Source organism: Drosophila gunungcola (genome assembly GCF_025200985.1).
Source record: "Drosophila gunungcola strain Sukarami chromosome 2R unlocalized genomic scaffold, Dgunungcola_SK_2 000006F, whole genome shotgun sequence".
NCBI lineage: Eukaryota > Metazoa > Arthropoda > Insecta > Diptera > Drosophilidae > Drosophila > Drosophila gunungcola.
In genome coordinates, this window is record NW_026453168.1 from 1,121,795 (window position 1) to 1,141,058 (window position 19,264).

Below are 19,264 nucleotides of genomic sequence, written 5' to 3' on the forward strand. Positions count from 1 at the left end.
CCGGGATGGCAGGTCCAGGATGTGACAGCCAAAAATCATGGCTGATATCCTATGATGGGGTCCTCATTGAGAGCCAAAAGCAGTGATAGCTATTTCTACAAATTTTCATTTACATCTATATTTTATTGAGTTTAAAAAAAATGGCTTTGTAATAAATTTTACTTAAAAAAAAGTATTTCTTTTCATTTGCTTATTTAACATGTAATGCTTTCGATTTTAAACACAAAATTATGTTTTGAGCATATCTAAGATTTAATATTAAATTTGAAAATATTAGTTAGGGTAAACTTACACAGTTTTTTTATATTTGTTTTTATTATATATATTATTAAAGAATTATTACACTGCCGACAAGTTATAAATAATACATAAACTTAACAAGTTTTAATGTTATTATCGTAAACGAAATTTAAAACTTTTTCAATAAAGTTTTCTTAAAAAAAGTTAAAAGCAATTTTGCAATAAACAATGTTGTTCTTTAAATTTGTACTATCTACACTCTTAAAGAGCATATTTCTAATATTTCTCTGCCCCAGACCTTAAAATTCCTTATATTTTAAATAAAGTGTATCATCCTATTCCATCATACCCCATGAGTTTACTTTTCTGTTTTTTTTCCGCACTTTCATTCGCACCAAGAACTTTTTTGTTTTGACTAATTTGCTGCAATGTTCAGTCATTATAATAATGCCGGTGTGGATGTTTTGTGGAGAGGGTCGAAGTCCAGTGTTCTGTACCAAGGGCTTCAGCCGAAACGAAACGAAACCGAAACTAGATAATTGCCAAATATTTGCGTAAGTTGTTCGTGGTGCACTCATCTCATTACGAATTCAGACTGATGGACTGGGATGGTTTTCGTCCGCATATTCGGCGTTTTCGGTTTGGTTGGGCAGATACTTTGTGGGCTCCATTTTTAGCTAGTGGTTATTACAGGGTATTAGGTGGCCATGGGCACACCGCAAATAGCTGCCGTTGTGGCTTTGCCTCATTTGACTGGCAAGCGGAATAGTGCATAAATTTCTGGTAGGTAGGCCGCTGCCTTTGTGTGCAACCCCGCACCGGCCCTTGGAAAACTACTACAGCCCCGCCTAATTTTGTCCAAATTTGCTGTTTAAACATGGCCAATTTAATTTCGGAGCGCAGACAGGGCCGTCTGCCAAAATCAGCCCGGTGGTCGCTGTTTTGCTTTTCACTTTTGGCCCGGCAAGCAATTAAGTCGGGCCCGAGGAGTCAAGAGGTTTTTAGGGTTTTGGTCTATTAAAAAGCGCATTGCTCTAAATGCTGTTAAAATACTTTTGAATGCAGCTTGAGTCTGATTAAATCAGTTATGCAGCAGGGGAACCATGGGCAATCATTAAGGAAATAGCTTTGAAATGATGTGATGACTGCCGACGGCCGGCAGTTGACTGAAACAAACGCACACCGAGATGGGAAATGGGAAAAGGGAAAAGTGGTAAGGGCAAACAGGCAAACAGGCAAAGAGGCAAAAGCGAACTTTGCAAAGCATCATTAATCATGAAAAGTTTGAGCGGTCCTAATCCTTGGCCATGGCATAAGCCTTTGTGGAGCTGTCGATATTTGCCTGTGGTTTCTGTGCAAATTGGGGGAAATCAAAATGACAAAAGTTCTCGTCTTGCCAGCCAGCTAGATTTTTCTGTCGCAAGCGGAATTATGGTTCATCATATTTGTTTGGAATGCTTGGCATTTTTTCGCCCCTTGTGGTAAGCAAAGGCACACACTCGGTCCCACACACACAGGGGTTGGATGACATTTCCTTTGTCCCATGCTCGTCCAAGTTTCCTGCGTTCCTTTTTTTTTTTTGGTTTAAACATACTGTTTGTTGTTTTGTACCGCTCACTTGGAAATACTGTAAATATTTTTAATTCTTTGCCAGCGCCAGAGGGGCAGCGGCATTTTCAGCTTTTAAGCTAAAGCTATGGAAATAATTTGGTCCCAGAAATACTTGCGGCCGAGTTGGGGGTGCGGGAGTAGCGGTTGGGCGGTGAGCGGGAGAGGGCGTGGCCTGCCCATGGCTAAGTCCTTTGGCTGGATCCTGGATCTGAGCCTGAGCCTGGGCAATCGGAATGCCTTTTGTGGCTCGCAGTAACGTCGTCGTGTTGATTAAGCCAGCTCGCAAAGCCAAAGCCAAAAGAAAACGCGTTCTGGCCAAGGGGGCGCATTGTTGCCATGATTCCCTTCGTTTTCCGTGAAAAAATGGTGACATGGTGGCTGCCACAAAGTGCCGCTGCAAGTGGATAATAACTGACGGCAACTATGCGCATTTGTTTTGTGCACCAAAGTAATGAAACAACAGCAAAGCATCCACGCGCAGTCCCAAAAATGACAACGCGACCGCTTTCTTTGGGCGGTACAACAACAGCAACGGTGCAACCAGCAACCCGCAGCAGAACAACAACACAACAGCAATAAAAACAAAATAAAAACGCTGAGAAAAAATGATAATCTAATTAGGCATTATTTCTAAACAATCAAAGTATATAAATCCATTTTATTATGTCAAACTTATGAATTTTTATATTTTTTAACAAAGTTTTTATTTATTAAATAAATATTAAGAATGTGCCTTAAACTTTCCGAAAATTAAAAAAAAAAACTTAGAAATGCAAATATCAATAAACATACAATAAGGATTTTCTATTATTTCTATCCCTATTTCATAGCATAATTTCTGTCACAAAGAAAAAGGGTGAAACCCTCTTCTGACTTAAGAAACACCCTACGATAGGTGTATAAATATTTATGAAATAAAAAGTACCAAATAACGAATATTCATGAACAAGGAATGGAGTGAAATATTCAAAGGGCAATAGAAAAATGGAGTCATTATGCTTTTGTCTCTGTGCATCAAAGCTGAAAGAAAAACCAGCAACGGAGCAACAAACTATGGTTCCTCCCGAGGAAATTGCGTGCATAGTGGAAAAACTTTTTCGCCGGGTCGAAGTCAAGAGCGGCTTCAACGTCATCAGCTGGTTGCTGCTTGCTGGTTGCTTGGGGGTGCTGACTAAGGGGTGGTGTTTTCTTTTCGCCTATTTCGAGTGCCAGCACAAAGCAAAGACAAACAGCAGGGCCGAACTTGCACGCCCACAGACCCCAACTCACGGGCTGCTTTGTCATGGCCGCTGATTTGGTTTAAGAAATGCATAGCAGCATTCCACATTTTCCACTCGGCGCTCACAATGAACGCACCAGCAGGAAAAGCGGGCGGAAAATGGGCGACTTGGGTGGGAGGATGAGGACGAGATGTGGATGTGGATGTGGATTCTTGGCGGATGGTGTAAGAAAGCAGGAAGCATTGCCTGGCCGCCATTTTGGCCAGGGAGTGCGCTCGTGCATGCAGCAGTTAGCGCCTTCAAACGAACTGTGGTCCACACCTTAGATACCCGATGCCCTAACTATTACCTTCCCAACAATATTGCCTTCGATTCGAAGTTCTTTGAAAAATGTATTTGCCTAGAAAAACGGCTATAAACATGCTTAGGCGTTTCGCTGCCAAGGTCGCTGCTGATTCGCTTTCTTACAGTTATTTTTATTTCTATCTTTATATTTCTCAGAAGGCCAGCAGTGCCATTTTTATATTTTCCTGCGAGTTGCAGTTACCTAGAAGCCATTATCAACTCTTTCCTTTGCAAACGGTTTCTTAATCTTATTATGGTGTTTTGCCAAAGGATTTCAAAGAATTCTTAAATGGGAGTTGTATCAACTTTGGGTTTGACTTTTATATCATTTAAATGCTTAAACCCACTAAAAACGTAAAGTACGAAAGAATAAAAACAATTAGTTTTAAGCTTTTATTTTAATATCATTCAAATGGTTATGTCAACTTGTTTGATTTAATTTGATTTAAATTTAAAGTCAATTTGAAATTTTGCATTTCTGTGTCAACCATACCTGTTTTTTTTTGTCTGTATTAACAGCTTACAGGCTTATTTTATCTATTGAAAATGTACTACTTTTATAAATAATTTATTAACCCTTCTTAGAAACAATTAGAAAAAAGAAAACCATATTAACCTTTGGCTTAAACTATGAGCACTTCCCGTGCTTTTTGATGAAGTATTAAAACAATGAAGATCCTTAGAAAAATTTAATTAATAAGTGATTTTTCCTTTAAGTTCGACTGATTTTATCCACTGTGCCTAAGCGGGCCACCACGCAAATTAGTTTAAAGCAGCCCCTGTCACGCTGCGGTGAGCCCCATTGTGTTGCCACCATCGTGGCTGCCGATTAAGTGCGTCGCCTTGGAAAGAGCCAGGACTACGGGGCCCAATGTACTATATAACTAGAACTAGAAGCAGGAGTCGCAGCTGCTGCCTGTTGACATTTCAGTGCCTTTCAGCCGAAAGTTTGCACAGCCATAGCAGCAGGGAGTCCTGCAGTATCGTCGACAGAAATGGGGGGACAACGTCTTCTAATCAACATCTAATTATATCGCTCTCCACTCTAATGAAGGTGAGCCAAGGCATGCATGATTGATGATTGATAATTACGAAGGAAGGGGCGTTATGGGACCCATCCATATCAAACATCAACATCAACGGCAACACAAATCAAGCAGCTCGCAAATCCATGCCAAAAACACAGAAACTAATACAAAGGCCAGGCAGCTTGGGTGAGTTTGTGCTATGCTTGTGTTGGTTCCGTTGTTTGTGCTTGTGTTTGTGTGAGATGCAACATGTGATACACTGTCCTAGTTCCGCGTCCGTTACTGCGTTGTTATGCAACACAATGGCACACATAAACGCAGCAGGGGGTGGTTACGTCGGGCGTTGCAAAGGCATTAAGATTGAGCAACACCCTAAAAGCTTCCGCAATCAACAAAAAAAAAAACACTCAAAAAGCTGGCTCAAGTTTCAGCCAAATAAACTCAAGCTCAATAACGGTCGAATGTCCTATGCTTAAAGCTATGTCCTGAAAATATAACAGAAGCTTACAGGCTACGAGAGCTTTTCTTGAAGCCCTTCTACAACACTCCAACATAACAGTAAAGCTTTTTTAACAGCAACACATGGACGTACCCCAAAAAGGGGTTTCGAATAAAAAATAACTACCATTTAAAAACATCCATAACAAAACTTTTTTTCATAACTTTGCAAAACTCAGTTCATAAATTCAGCAGGATTTTGAGAGCTCTGCTGAGTTATAGCAACTTTGATAAACCAAAGCTGTTAGGTACTAACATTTTGTTTTCGTTTTTTGTGCTTGTACTTACATTTCGTTAGGTATTCTAAATTTGAAATATAACGAAACAAAACACAATACACAAGGCATTAGATATCTGATCGTCATCTTTATCGGTTGGGTCTTAAGGCACTACTGGATATAATATCAATGAACATATAGGTATAATATTAATTCGTGCCTACAAAGAATGCATATTTACAATGTCTGTACTGCAGCGGATCTAGGATAATAACGAGGCGCAATTTTTGTATTTAATATCTTATACTAGGCCTTATAACTTGTTCCATTAGAGTTACATTCACTTAGTATCTAAGAGGTGAATTGGACTGCAATGCAAGCACGGTACTCAAGATACTATATTATATTCGGGATAAAGCATTTTGGTTTTCGGGCAACAAACTTAATGGCTTCATTTCTCGAGGACTTACCCATATCATCGATGATGGGAGCCATTCGCAAAGTAACCCCTATTAACATGAGGCACATGAGCAACAATAAACAGGCGGTGGCAATTATTGTCCAGCGGGCACGCTGCGACAGATCATGGGGATCGATTACCTAAAGGGGTATATAATAGTATATATTTGGATTAAGCCTTTAAGTGTTTATATATCTTAACATCACCCACCTTAACAACCTCTGTGTCCAAGTCCTGCACCAGAATCTTGGGTTTTTTGTGCCGATGTCGCTTTTTGTGCCGATGTCTGAGGTTTGTTAAAATAATAAAATGAATATATATAAATTTAAGTAATATAATTTCCTACTAATATTATAGAGCTTTATTTGAGTTCAATATCATATGTATTCTAAGGTATATAAGCAAGTTAAAAGTCTTCCTTAGATTTTAGAGATTATTTCAAGGAAATTACTTGTTAGTTTGGAAAACCATAAATTGATTAAATGCCTGTAAGAGGAAACAAAGTTTCAGTTACTTGGCATTGCTTCTAATGCCATTTGATGATTATTTCTGGCAGAAATTCGGCACATTAATCTGTTTAGCTTGTGTGCCTAAGAACCCTTCCCGCCGTCCCTTCAGCCACATGTGTGAGCTGCTGCCTGCAACAGGAGCTTAAACATATTTGCTCTATTTCCGTTTGGGGTTTTACAAAACTTCCGCATTACAAAGCTGCCGCAATTTCCCCTACACCGCAGCCCCACCAGCCACCACTCGCTACAAAAAACACAGCGTGGCTCGATTTTTGCAACGGAAGTTGCTCCTGGCGATGGGCGGAAAAACGGAGAGCAGAGCGACAGAAACAACATCAGACATCTGGGCTGCTGACAGTCAATGCCATTGTGCCATTTTGCCAACCATCCCACCATCCACCCACTGAATCACCTAAATCCCTTTCCCATTCCCCTCACATTCCCCACACGAAATAGTCGCACAAAGCTTGTCAATCAATTTTTGTCTGCTCAACGTCACGCGAACCTCCCAAGGGAAAAGTGGGTGGCGGCGGAATAAGGAGGGCAACGCATTAGGGCATATTTGGCAATCACAATCGCAATCGCCATCGCACCGCCAATCGGCAGGACATTTATTAGTGCAGCCCAAGGCCACCACTAGTCCTTTGTTGTGCTGCACCTGTCCAAAGTGTCCTAGCTGCCCAACTGAGCCAACATTCATCCATCAGCCGGCCCGAGAAAAGCGCTATTATTTATGTGCTTTTCCGATCATTTCTCAACTCAAGCCGGTTTTGGCCTGGCCACCAAGGTCAATGTGTCTTGCTTGCTGAAATGATTTTCGTGGATTTCCAAGGGGGAGATTTCGGTGTGCCCACTCACCGATGCTTTCGGCGATGCCGCTGATGACCACTGGGGACCATCTGCTCAAGGTCGTCGATTTTATCGCCATCCAGATCCAAGTCCATATCCATGTCCATGTCGAGCTGCAGGTCGCAGGGCAAGTCCTCACCGTACGGGCATTGTCTGCGAATAATAAATTACATTAACGAACATGACCTTTAATATAGGAACGCACTATTGTTATGTCACACTGGCTTTAGTTTTAAAATCGTAAGCAATTGCCTTGTAACTATTTTGCTAGCTTATAAAAACACATTAATATACTATTTACTTAACGTCGGTTGAGGGATTTTAAAACTATCTTACTAACACATTTGGTATTCAGTTAAGTCCATATAGGAGTTATTATTATATACCGCCCTCCAATACCAAGCTCATAAGTTGTCAATTAAATTATCAACAATAATTTGTTTTCTAAGATTCTGATGTTATTTATAATAACTTCTTATTTTCAAATCAATTCAAATTTTTTTATTTTAATTTACTTTTCTTATGTGATTATTTTTTTTAAATTTTTTATATAAAGATTAAAAAACTATAGCTGCACCATATTTAAAGGCAACACTACATATTCTTATTTCTTGTTTAAGATTTTTTCATTTGAGTCCAGGTCGAATGATCAAATAGCGTTGTAAGAAAAATCAAATGTGTAAGGAGCCCTTGCATTATATACAATTATATCAAAATCAGTATATTAATTTTATTTATTTTTTATTTTTATTACTTTTGCTGCCTCCTAATGGACTTACATGGGTTGCTGAGTGTCCGGGTGGATGCCGAGCACGTGCACATAATGCTGGAGACCGTTGGGCGTGGGATAGACCAAAGCGGGATCTGAGCAGCGATGATGGCGCTCTGGGGGAGATTGGGATGGGCGGAAGAATGCCTGAATGATTGAGGAACCCTCTACTTTAGCTCACTGCCACTTACTGTACTTCCGCTTCCGCCGGCGGTACTCATCGTCGCTGCCCGTGCTCTGGGCCGTTGCCTTTGCTGCGGCGGAGGGCATCGCGGAGGGCCTGAAGCCTTCGCTCGGCCTCTCCTTCGGCTTCGCCGCACTGCAGCAGCCGGTGGCGGCCACACTGGAGCCCGTCGACGTAGAGGTCATCCGGTGCAGTTTTTCGGCCACCAGAGCCCTCGTTCTGGCCACCTCCTCGCTGCCACCCTCCACTTGAATCACCACGGCACTGGCATCCACTCCATGTGGCGGACGCACGGCCAAGAGTCCAGTGCTGCGGGATTTGCGGCGCTCCTGAATCCTACTCCCAGCAGCTGGGGGCGTATTTGCATAGCTGGGCGTGGCATGAAGCGATTGGGAGTCGCTTTGGGCCAGCACCGTGCTCACCGTCACATTGGCACTATCCTCCGAGGTGTTCTGGCGGGTGAAGTAGCGGGTAAAGGTCTCCGCTCCATCCGCTCCAAAATCCCCGGCGGCTCCACTTTCCGTGCAGGATATTTGCTTGGGCAACAGACGCCTTCGCTGGGGAAGGGGTGCGGGCAGCGTTTCAATCTCCAAGGCCACATGAGGTTGCTGTTGCTGTTGCTGCTGCTGCTGCTGTTGCAGCGGCAACTGCTGCTGAGGCTTGGCCAAACTGGAGGGAACATTGATGTGAAGGCGCTGAGAGTGCAAAAAAAAATATTGACAAATTAAACCAAATTTCAACTTCACTGTGTATTATATAAAAATTTCGAGAAATTTTTTTAAGGCGACATTTCCGACCGTATAAAAAATATACATTCTTGAGCAGATTCACTAGGAATTTCTGTCTGTCCTTCAGTCTGTCTCTCCGTCTGTCTGTCCGTTTGTCTGTCCGTCCGTCTTTCTGTCCGACTGTCTGTCCTTTTCAACGCAAAATAGTCTCTGAGCCTTCTTTCTATTACATGTAGTATACAAGTCTGAGCGGAAAGGATTGGACCACTAATCATAAAGTTCCTATTGGAGAAATCGGAAATCAGACAACGATATCATTTAGCTGGTATAGGATTGAAAATTCATCGGAAAATTGACATAGTTTCATTGTTTTTAAACAATCTAAAAAATCTAATTATCGTCGTCTATGTAATATTTTGTTTTTGTAATAGATGCACTTCGGCTTGCCCAAGTTTGCTTCCTTTCTTGTTTTATGCAAAGTTCAGTATTCTGTTATGCTGAATGACGTCAATGGTTATTCAAATTCCAAATTAAAAATGTTAAAGATTGTTTTTTGAAATAATTAAATTTTAAGTTATCATTCTTCCTAGAATTCAGTACTCTCAGGTGGTAAACATAAAACCTAATGTATCTGATCTATTCTCGGTCTTTGGATCGAAACGTCTTTGTAAAAATACTGAGAATTTAGTTGGCATAGCTCACCGCTTGTTGGGGCGACTGCAGCGGAAACGAGCGAACTACGTGTCTGGGGAAGATGGGGCTGCACTGGGCGCTGATCGACTTGGCCTCCAGGATCCTCAGTCTCTTGGCCAGTCGGGCCCGTTCCCTGGACTCCGCCTCCGTGCCGGATGCGGTAATCACCTCCGCTCCGCCAAAGCTGACGGTGCAGCGGGAACTGCTGTACGATAGGCTTTCAAGGCTGCCGCGCAGCGAGGCGGTCAGACTGTCGTCCGCCAGCGTGGAGCTGTGGAGCACTCCTCCTGCTCCGGAGGTGCCTCCGCCCGTGGCGGTCATTGTGGCAGTTGCTGTGGCAGTCGTCGAGGTATTGTCGTGTCCGGAGATCGGGGGCAGTAGTTCCGTCTCGCCGTTGATCGTTGTGGAATGTTTGGCGGGGAGCTGGGCAGCCTCCAAACTTATGGATCCCCTCTCCGCATCCATCTCAACCTGGTGTGCAGGCGTGTGGGTCTGGGCGCGAACAAGTACACTGTGGCTATGCCTCTGCTGCCCCTGGGCTCCCGAGGAATTGCTCAGCGTGCTGGCCAGGCTGTCCTCCAAGTTCTCCGGCCACTTGGGATGAGATCGCTGCAAGCTGGCCACCGAACCGGTGGCCTCCTCGATGTCATCGGTCCGTGTTTTGGCTTTTGTTCTCGCCTTTGTCTTGCTGCTACTAGTGGTTGGTGGTGATTGCTGCACTTGCTGCACTTGCTGCACTGGCTGCACTTGCTGCTCCTCTGCTGGCGGTGTATCTTCTCTGCTGGAACGGCGACTGCCACTGCCGAAGAGTTTCCGCGGCAGAAAGATGCGACCAATGGACTTCCGCTTGCGCCTCTTCGCCTTCTTGTGCTCCTCGTAGTCCCGCTTGAGAGCCTGCATCTTGTGCTCCACCAGCGTGCTGAAGACAGCCTCGTAGGTGAGCGCCCTCTGGAGATCCAGCAGCACATCGTTGGTGGAGACGGCCTTGTCCAGTTTGGTCAGCAGCTGCAGGGATTCGGCCCCACTTCCGCTGCCACCACTGCCACCACTGCCACCGCTCCCACTCTTGCTATCGTCCGCATCCGCCATGTTGGCCTATATGGCTGGTAGAAGGCTCAGGCTCAGGCTCAGGCTCTGGTGGTTGGAGGCGCTTGTTGCTGCTGTTGCTGTTGTTCTTAGCGCCTATTTGCATTCTACTCGACGCGTTGACACGTTGATCGGTTTGTTTTGATCTCGGGGTTGTGGTTGTGGTGGTGTTGGTGGTGGTGCACCTGATGCGGCTCCTCCTGCTGTTGCCCGCCCGTCATCTGGGTGGCGACGTCTTTGGATGCCTCAGTGTCATCGCCGCCGCCCCCTGGCTACCTCGTTCTCCTTCTCGTCAATTGCCTATTCAATGGATCCTGCTTTGTGTGTCACGATGGCATCAAGTGGCGCTTAAAGGCGACGGCTGCACCTGCAACAACAAGAGCAACGCAACATTAGACTGACGCTCCCAATCGATTCAATAGACAATCATCGCCCAATATCCTGACCGCCCTTTTCCCGCCCCCATTCAAGGACTCACAAGAGATTGAGCATTCAGTGTAGAGGGAGGGAGGGAGGTAGGAGCATCCAGCCAGCGAGGACAGCTTGCCAATAGTTTTGCTCACTTTTCTGGCTCGGATTCGCGTCTGCCTCCATTATGCATGAGTGTAGCAGATTTCAACTTGTTGCACGCATACCCTCCCACACATACATACACACTCAAGCGAACAGGACCCCAACACACACGGGGTACGGCATTCATCGCATACTAGCAGCTGTCCATGTCGAGTGGTCAGTGATGAGCCACATTCTTTGGCCGATTTGAAAAATAAATGCAACTCTTAATCTATGTGCTTAACTTTGTATTGAATTAAAAGATTATTTAATATAGTAATAAAGTTAATTAAGAAAAAGTAGTTTAACTAAAATAATTGATTTCAGTATAACATGAATTTTGACTTGAATAATAAAAAACATGAAATTTGCTAAATATCTTTAATAATTTTTTTTTTTAGTTTTGAATATGGCAAATATTTCTTTCAAGTCCTTTGTTTGTAAATACCAAAGCATGCTGTACAAACTTGACCCAGTCTTTTACATATAAGTTGTTAAACGAAGATTCTAGATGCCGTATAGTGACTGTTAAGCAAAAAAAAGACTTATAAAAATATTTATTTATACATCCTTTTCCTTATCTGGGTATCTTCTTATTTAATTTCCGCTCTAACAAAAAAATAACCAAGCCAAGTGGTCATCACTGAAGCAGGACAAGTGAATCGAGACCATCGAGCTATGACAGGTAAGTGTGTGAGTGTGAGTGTGAGTAACAGTTAAAGCCGAGCTCTCAGTCGCCTGTGAAATGTGTAAGTTTTTACATATGTACATATGGGGATGCTCTGGGCCTTAGGCCCGTGGGAAAATGGCAGCGACAGGACTCTCATGTGGCCTCCATTGCGCTTTCTGCGGCCCTTCATTCCGTATGTATATGTTTGCATATACACCGAATAAAAACCTACAATGGAAATGGATATTGTTTTCATTTCCGCAGTGCATAGTCGCTGCTGTAATCGCAGTCGCATGTTCGTGAATGTCGACGCCAGCTGTGATGCAAATGGCACACAAAAGGGTCGCCACAATAGGCGCCATCAACAGCAGCAGCAGCAACAGCAGCAGCAGACCCATCATCTAAAAAATGATTAAATGCAAAATAGGAGAAAATAATGCACAACAATGTTCGCACACAACAAGCAAAAGGCGGAGCAGACCCTGACTCCTGAATCCTTGCATGTTGTGCCACTGAAAACCATGAGGCAATCGCTAATTAAACGATATGGTTGGGTAATAGAAAAATTTGAAGCCGCCAGTTTGCATAAATTTCAGTTAACAGGATCAAATCCGTGGCCCAGGCACACACATTTGAACACTGAAAAAATATCTGATAAAGTACTGCAACTTTCATTGGAGTTATCCCCTTTCTGCGATTCTCATTTTTCAAATCAATTTTAAAGAACTGAGTTAAGCTCCTTTTCTTCATAATGTACCTTTACCAATAATAACAAATTCATTTTATAAAATGAAGCTCTACCTGAAGAGTATTTCTTCTCTCAAATTTTGTTTGAACAGTTCAACTTTTCTCTCTCAAAATTTGTTTTTAATTCCTTACATTATTCTTGTACCCGAAACAACATTGGTCTGAAAACAAAAAATCACCTACGACCTCAACAAATTTTGTCGAAAGTAGAGTTGAGCTCAAAATCGAATTATTTCAACTACCAAATGAAAACTGAAGCATGTCACTCACAAACATTCACCTTGATCCCTTTGGGATTAGCTTATAAATTGGCTTAAAGCCATTCACTGACCACAAAACAATTTCAATGAATTCAATCTTAGAAGAAAAAAAAAAAAATAAGGCAACGATAACAATTTTTGTGAGTGCACAGCCTAAGCGTCTTATCTCTGGCCCAAACACAATATCCAACCAGCCAGGCGTGCAAACAATCTAGGCAAATGAAAGAAAGGGATGAAGTGCCGGGAAAGAGATGAAAATATTATGGGAAATGGGGGCGGTGGGGCGGAGGGGCGGAGGGGCTGGTGGCGGTAAAGGGGGCGACGCCATCGCAAACACACACGCATAAATCCAAACAAAGACCACATGCCTTATGGCCAGGGCCCGTGGTACCACTGCTTTTTCTGTCTCTGGCGGTACAAAAATAAATCATCCGAGGACATAAAACGAAGCCAGGCAAAAATTATAACTGTTGCTGCCACTGCCGCAAAAGTAAATAACAGTTAACAGCGGCAACATCTGTTGTGGGCCACGGCAGAGGAAAATTCAACAGTTGTGCAGAAGCAGAGGGAAATGGCCCAAACGGAGGGAGAGAGAGAGAGAGAGAGAGAGAGAGAGCCCTTTCTCGGCTTTCTCTCTGCGCAGCTGCCACAACTGTTAGCCAACTTTAAGCACACAACTGCTTGCGCCACTGTTAACAACTCCGGCTTGTTGCTGCCACTAAATATTCTAGGAATACTTGCTCCTCTGTGTTTATAATGGGGCATCTGAACTTTTTAGCCAAGTAGCTGACAGTTTTTTTCCATTAGACTTATGTGATTGTGTTCGGTAGTTTGCGCTCGCCGGACTAACTTTCAGGGCTGCCGAGTTTGGTGTCAATGACAAGCCGAACTAATGCCTAATTGGTGACATACATCGCCTGGTTCTGAGTGTTTTCATTTTGCGTTGAATGGGTTTCTTTAATGGCGGCACTCGAAAAATAAATGCCAGGGGAAAGTTGCGAGGTGTCATCCTAATTAAATGACGGAATTATGAATAAATTCTGAGTATAACAGGGGTTTACAGCAAGAATTTAGTTGGTTGTAAATCAGTTTATCAACGTATGCAGGCTTAGAAATAACAGCTTTATTTAAAGTTAATCGGTTTCTGTTTACGAATTTTCGATACTTTTAATAATAAATAAGCTGCAATTATAGGGCTTACAAATTATTTAACAAATTATTTAACCAAATTGGGTAGTAGGTCAAGAAAAATACAAAAGCATTACTTGATATATATATATTTTTCATTTGTTCTCAAAAGGACAGATAATAAATTGAAATTAATTGAAGGTTTAAAATCACATTATTATGGATTTTTAAGTGTTATATTTGTTTATCTTTAAATAATAAGTAAATATCTTTTTCAATATTAGATTTATTGTAGCAATGATCCATTTTAATTTAATACAATTCCACACTGCAGTTAAATGACAGAAATAAATTTAGATATCGCACGTGTCCGTGTCGTATACGTGATAATCAAGGGCATTTCGTATTTGCCAGCCACCGGATGCCCTAAATTCCACACCCACCTACGCTGGTGCATAAATACGTAATTGTTAATAATTTCGCAGCTCAATTACCCGCGCTCAAATCAAGAATGGAATAGCAAATGCAAATGGACGAAGTTGCAGTCGGATGGCGAGAGGCAAACCCAAAGCCGGAGCTGGCGAATACTTAAATTTAATCAACTCTTAGCTGCCCGATGGTGAATTCTGGATATTTGATACTGGATACTGCCGGCTGATACCCCAAACTCACGGCTGGGGGCGTTCAATTATTGACGCCCCTTTTCGACGTTGTCCTTCGCACATTTTTTCGGTTTGCCAACCGATGCAGCCCAAACACACGAAACGAAAAAAGTTGTTCGCCAAATAAAACATGCACATGGCTTAAAACACATGACACCGAAACAAGAGACGTCGGACAAACCAAAAAAAAAAAAAAAAAAAAAAAAAAAAAAACAAAAAAAGGACACGAAAATAAAGCCAAAAACAGCATTCTCCTTTCGCCATCTCACTTTTCACTGGCACGACCTTTGAAATTAGAGTTCTGAGATGTGTACGTAAAGTTCGGCGTGTCCGTGTGAGTTTGAAGACAAGAACAACACACATTCAAATGAGTCCTTGGCCGCAACGAGCTGCAGTAAAAAGAACCGCCGCCATCCCTTTTCCACCCCACCGACGGCCCTCCCCCTGCCCGTCGCATCAAGTGCAACTGCCATGGCCCAGCAGCCATCAGCGTGTCAGATAATTAGTGAAAACTGTCTGTGTGTCGCCCGGCCTGTCCGACATCAGCATCCAACGTGTATATTCAGATGCAGCCACATCCATGTCCACGTGCATGTCCACGGCCCTGGCAATGGCAACAGCTGAAATTCCGAACATCTGAACACCAGGCCATGTCTGTGGAAAGTAAGCCGAAGCCCAGCACCATGGGTGGCGTGTGTATGGTGTTGTGTAAAATTGGCAGCCCAAAATTTGGGGAGAAAATAAAGATGGTAAGGTACTTGTTCATCTTTTTTCAGAAAACTAACATATTTATCGATAAACGAAAATTAAAGCAAAAATATCTACATTGCTTAAGGTTTAAAAAAATAACTAAAAGGCTTCAATTTAAGATTTCATGTACTATTATTATTAAAGGCTTAACAGCCACTAAATTGTTTCTCTAGTCGAAAATTTCTCTAACGTCTAATGTAAATAAATTTAGCAATTTAAACAATGTATGGTTTTAATTTCGATATTTTTGGGTTCAGAGGAATAGTCAAGCCCTCTACATAAGCCTTTATAAAATCTAATAGAGACACCTTTGCCAGTTCGCATGTCTTTCATTAAATTCCCCCACAAATGAAGTAATTTAAATGCAGAAAAATAAATAATTGGAAGAATGCTGTGCAATTATTCGCAGCCTTGATCCCATGGTGTAAGTGTGCCTTTTGTGGAGCGTCTGAAATGCAGGTTGACAGTTTTATGACACACAGGCTCGTGTGTATGCATATGCAACACCACTGTATGTGTGTTGCGTTGCTGCAGTGGTTTCTGTTGCAAGGAAACTGTGACAACTGTGGACACGGTCTCCGCTCTCATCTGATGCTTATGTGCTGCATCAGCTCTAGATCGCATATTCCCAAATCGGGTTTCATGACCCGACCTTGAACCCTTAGCCTCAACTCCAAGGGGGACCCACATGGCGTATGAGTAATTGTTTTCTCAACGGGGAATTCTGGCATTGGAATTCGTCGCGTCTTGTTTATTTATCGAAGACAGACCGGGCCGCTCGTATTTATAGACCTTTCAGAAATTCATCAGCCACATCAACTGGACTGTGATTCGGCCTGTTTCTCCCCGATTCGATATCGCACAAATCAAACTATCAAATGGAGATTTTTGTTTTTCGGTGTCGGGGTTGATATAAACACACCATTCGAACTAAATATTTACACGTCGTTGGCTGTTTTCATTCGGTGTTTGTTTGCCGTCCCGCCTTCTTCTCCTTCGACAGTTCTTTCTTTGTATTCCGTTCCGCTTTACTCGACTCCGTCCGGTTTCGGTTCGATTGGTTTCGACATTGTGCGTTTGGCATTTTTATGAATGGCCCTCGCCTCCGGAGTCCGCAACACATTCCATTGTCTAGCCAACAACAAGCGAACGAGGCGAAGGCAATTAAATATATACCTTTTACTTTTCCGGTTAATTTTTATGTTTAATTTACCCGCTGTGTCGTACAAGATGTACGCAGCAAATTCATCCAGATTAAAAGGGAAATGGTCAAATATTGCGTATACGCATGAAAGCCCACATAATTCGAAGACCAGAACGGTTGCCTTTGTCCGGTGAAACAGAAAGGTCGGCGGAGGTAAAACAGAAAATAATGAAACTCGCATTCCATTAATTTTCTCTGAAAGTCGTGAATACCTTTGATTGCCAATGCCCTATACTGTTTTTGAGTCCATTGAAACGTGATGAACTTTCGATTGCAGTACATCACTTATAACTATTACATAAATATGGCAAACAAAAAAAAATTGAAGTAAACCAAAAATTTAAAAACTAACAATCAGTTAACCGCTAGAAAAAATAGCTTTTTAATACTACTGACGTTCAAGTTGATATCTCATTAAACTCGAACTTAAGTTTAGCGAATTTGCAAAGAGTCAGTGAAATTACTTGGTACACATTTTGTAATATACATCCTTTAAGGATTGATAATGAACTATTAATTGTAGTTTTGAAGTTTGAACTGAGATCTATAAAATGTAACCTGAGAATAATAATGCACTCAATGGACTTAGGTGCAACCGCCGAAATTCTCAAAGCTGAAAAAAAAACATTTGTCACAATGATTTATTATTCTGCTATAAATCTGCAGATAACCAACTTAAATATAATCCTAGTCCCATGCTCACAACATTCAAGTTAACCCTGCCACTCACAATAAACCCCAATATATGGCGCAATCATTTTTATTGACGCTACGAGAGCAAGATACTTTCGGTTCGAGGAAAAAGTAGCGCTGCAGTATTTATATTGTTGTTTTAAAATTGGTTGTTGGTACTGGCATGCCGTTGGTGTTGGTAATGGCGCCACATTTGTTCACGCTTCCAAACCAAACAGGAAACGGGGGAATGGTCCTGGGGAGGGATGGGGGGTGGGAGCAGCACTCAAATGACAATCGATTTGCGAACGCAAAGAGCGTAAATACAAATCAAATATGCATTACACAATTGGCCTGGCCAGGATTGGTTGTTGCGGCCGAATCGGTCAGACCTTGGCCCGTACTTCGAGTGGAGTTCACTGAAAGTTTCCCTTATTGCCCTTGTGTCCCAGAAAAGTTTGCACGCTTTTCGCAGCTTTTCCTGGCATTGCCCCATGTTTTACTTGCGGGTAATGCCCAAACACTTGTAAATTTAATGGCCCCGGCTATGAAACAACATTTTCGACTTGGCCCCACGAACGGAAAAACAGAAGAATTGGGCGTTGGCAACATCTGCCACGGAAACTTTCTCACGCATTTTTAGTACTATTTAATTGCTGGCATTTAGCGGTCCTTGGAAAGGTGGAGGTGTAGAGGGTGGGAGGATATGTGTGGGGTGCTTTTCCTCTGCTAAGCTATTAATTAGAACGTTCACACAGACACACACACACACACTAGCCGCGAAGCTGGCGAAATTTATAGCTTTTTATCGCTGCAACAAGTTTATCTCGTCTTCCTGTTAACGGACGCTCATTACGACCCCGGTCGGGAAAAATGGGTAAATAGATGGATGGTGGCTGATGGATGATTGCTGCTGGAATCTGTGACTTCCCCCACAACAGCCACCGATATCCTGCTGACTGAGCGTAATGATATTCAGCGATTTCAGCAAGTAAACAAACATTTTTTTAGCAACGCTTCAACGCGTAGCAATTGAGTGAATGTTGGGAAAATCGACCTCCCACTGAGGGAGTAAATTGCATTGGCAATTATGAATTGCAATTTTCGTCAATCATCGAGTTGCTGGTTTTGATTTGCTGACGGCATCTCGTGACTTTCGCGGCTAATTTGATTTTCCATTAACAAAGGTGTTTTCCCGTCTGTTAAATCTGATGAGCATATTATTGAAAGGCATTTAATGCCATAAGTTTCTCATTAGCAACAATATTTTGATTTGAGTGCTTTTAATTGGATTAACATTCAATTTTAAAAGCATTTATAACTGATGGATTTGTATAGACTAGCCAACAGAAACTGATTCAATACTATTTCTATAGTCGCCAGTCAATTGTTTAAAAAATGTATTAGCTTTTTAATAAGCATAATATGTTTTTGCAAACTTTTAGACAAATTTATTAGTGATTTAATTTTCTAGTGATTTTTGTAGAGCCCGCAATAAATGATTTTGCAAACATGTCTTTTCTATTTCTTTTTTTTTTTGTGCAACCCCGATCTATTAACTATTTCGCAGTCGGAACTTCGTAGGTTGAAATAATTGTAACCGCAATTCCTATCGATTGTGCTATTCAGTTAAAATCCAATTTTAGCATTTCGCTTTAGCCTCGCACTTGCTGCTATCATAGATTAAAGTGGCATTTATTAAGGCCAACACCCCATGAGCCACAAAAATATAAAAGCTCAGCGTAAGGATAACGTGTGTGAATGCGACCTAAGCAGCATGCAGCTGTATGTGTATGTCTGCTATGTTTGCCTATATGTTTATGTTTATGTGCGTCTTGTTGCAGGCCAAAGAAGGGGTGGGGGGGAGAATGAGAAGGAGAAGTCGGCATCAGTTACCGAACAAACTGAGCCATGGGGCGAAACAGCTTATCCTTGAGATATAAACTGACATTTAAGCAACTCGGGCGTATGCATAGCACTCACATAAGCACAAACACACACACAGACACGTGCACAAAAGGCAAACACACACACACACACTCACACAAACGTAACCTTGCAGCACGCGTATCCACCAAAGGAATTCCACCGACCTCGTCCTGCCACGCCCCCCTCTTCTCCCGATTTTTCAGTCAATTGCATTGATGGGAAAAAATGTGTTAGAGCAACACAAGTGGGGGA

At 42.3% G+C, this 19,264-nt stretch overlaps 1 protein-coding gene across 5 annotated transcripts in view; it reads right to left on the minus strand.

Moving 5' to 3' along the window:
* The window catches only part of LOC128254619 (ecdysone-induced protein 74EF), a 75,296-nt gene that overhangs the window by 48,920 nt on the left and 7,112 nt on the right, over positions 1–19,264 (minus strand). For 4 of the 5 annotated variants that reach the window (XM_052983795.1, XM_052983794.1, XM_052983791.1 and 1 more), the window contains exons 2-7: positions 9,362–10,805; positions 7,939–8,626; positions 7,758–7,863; positions 6,988–7,131; positions 5,831–5,906; positions 5,631–5,760 (exon numbers count right to left, since the gene is read on the minus strand). In XM_052983795.1, the coding sequence (XP_052839755.1) occupies positions 5,631–5,760; positions 5,831–5,906; positions 6,988–7,131; positions 7,758–7,863; positions 7,939–8,626; positions 9,362–10,441 (2,224 nt within the window). In that variant the 5' untranslated portion in view covers positions 10,442–10,805. Of the gene's footprint in view, positions 1–5,630; positions 5,761–5,830; positions 5,907–6,987; positions 7,132–7,757; positions 7,864–7,938; positions 8,627–9,361; positions 10,806–19,264 lie in introns of those variants that run through there. The other variant, XM_052983796.1, reaches the window with a different exon arrangement.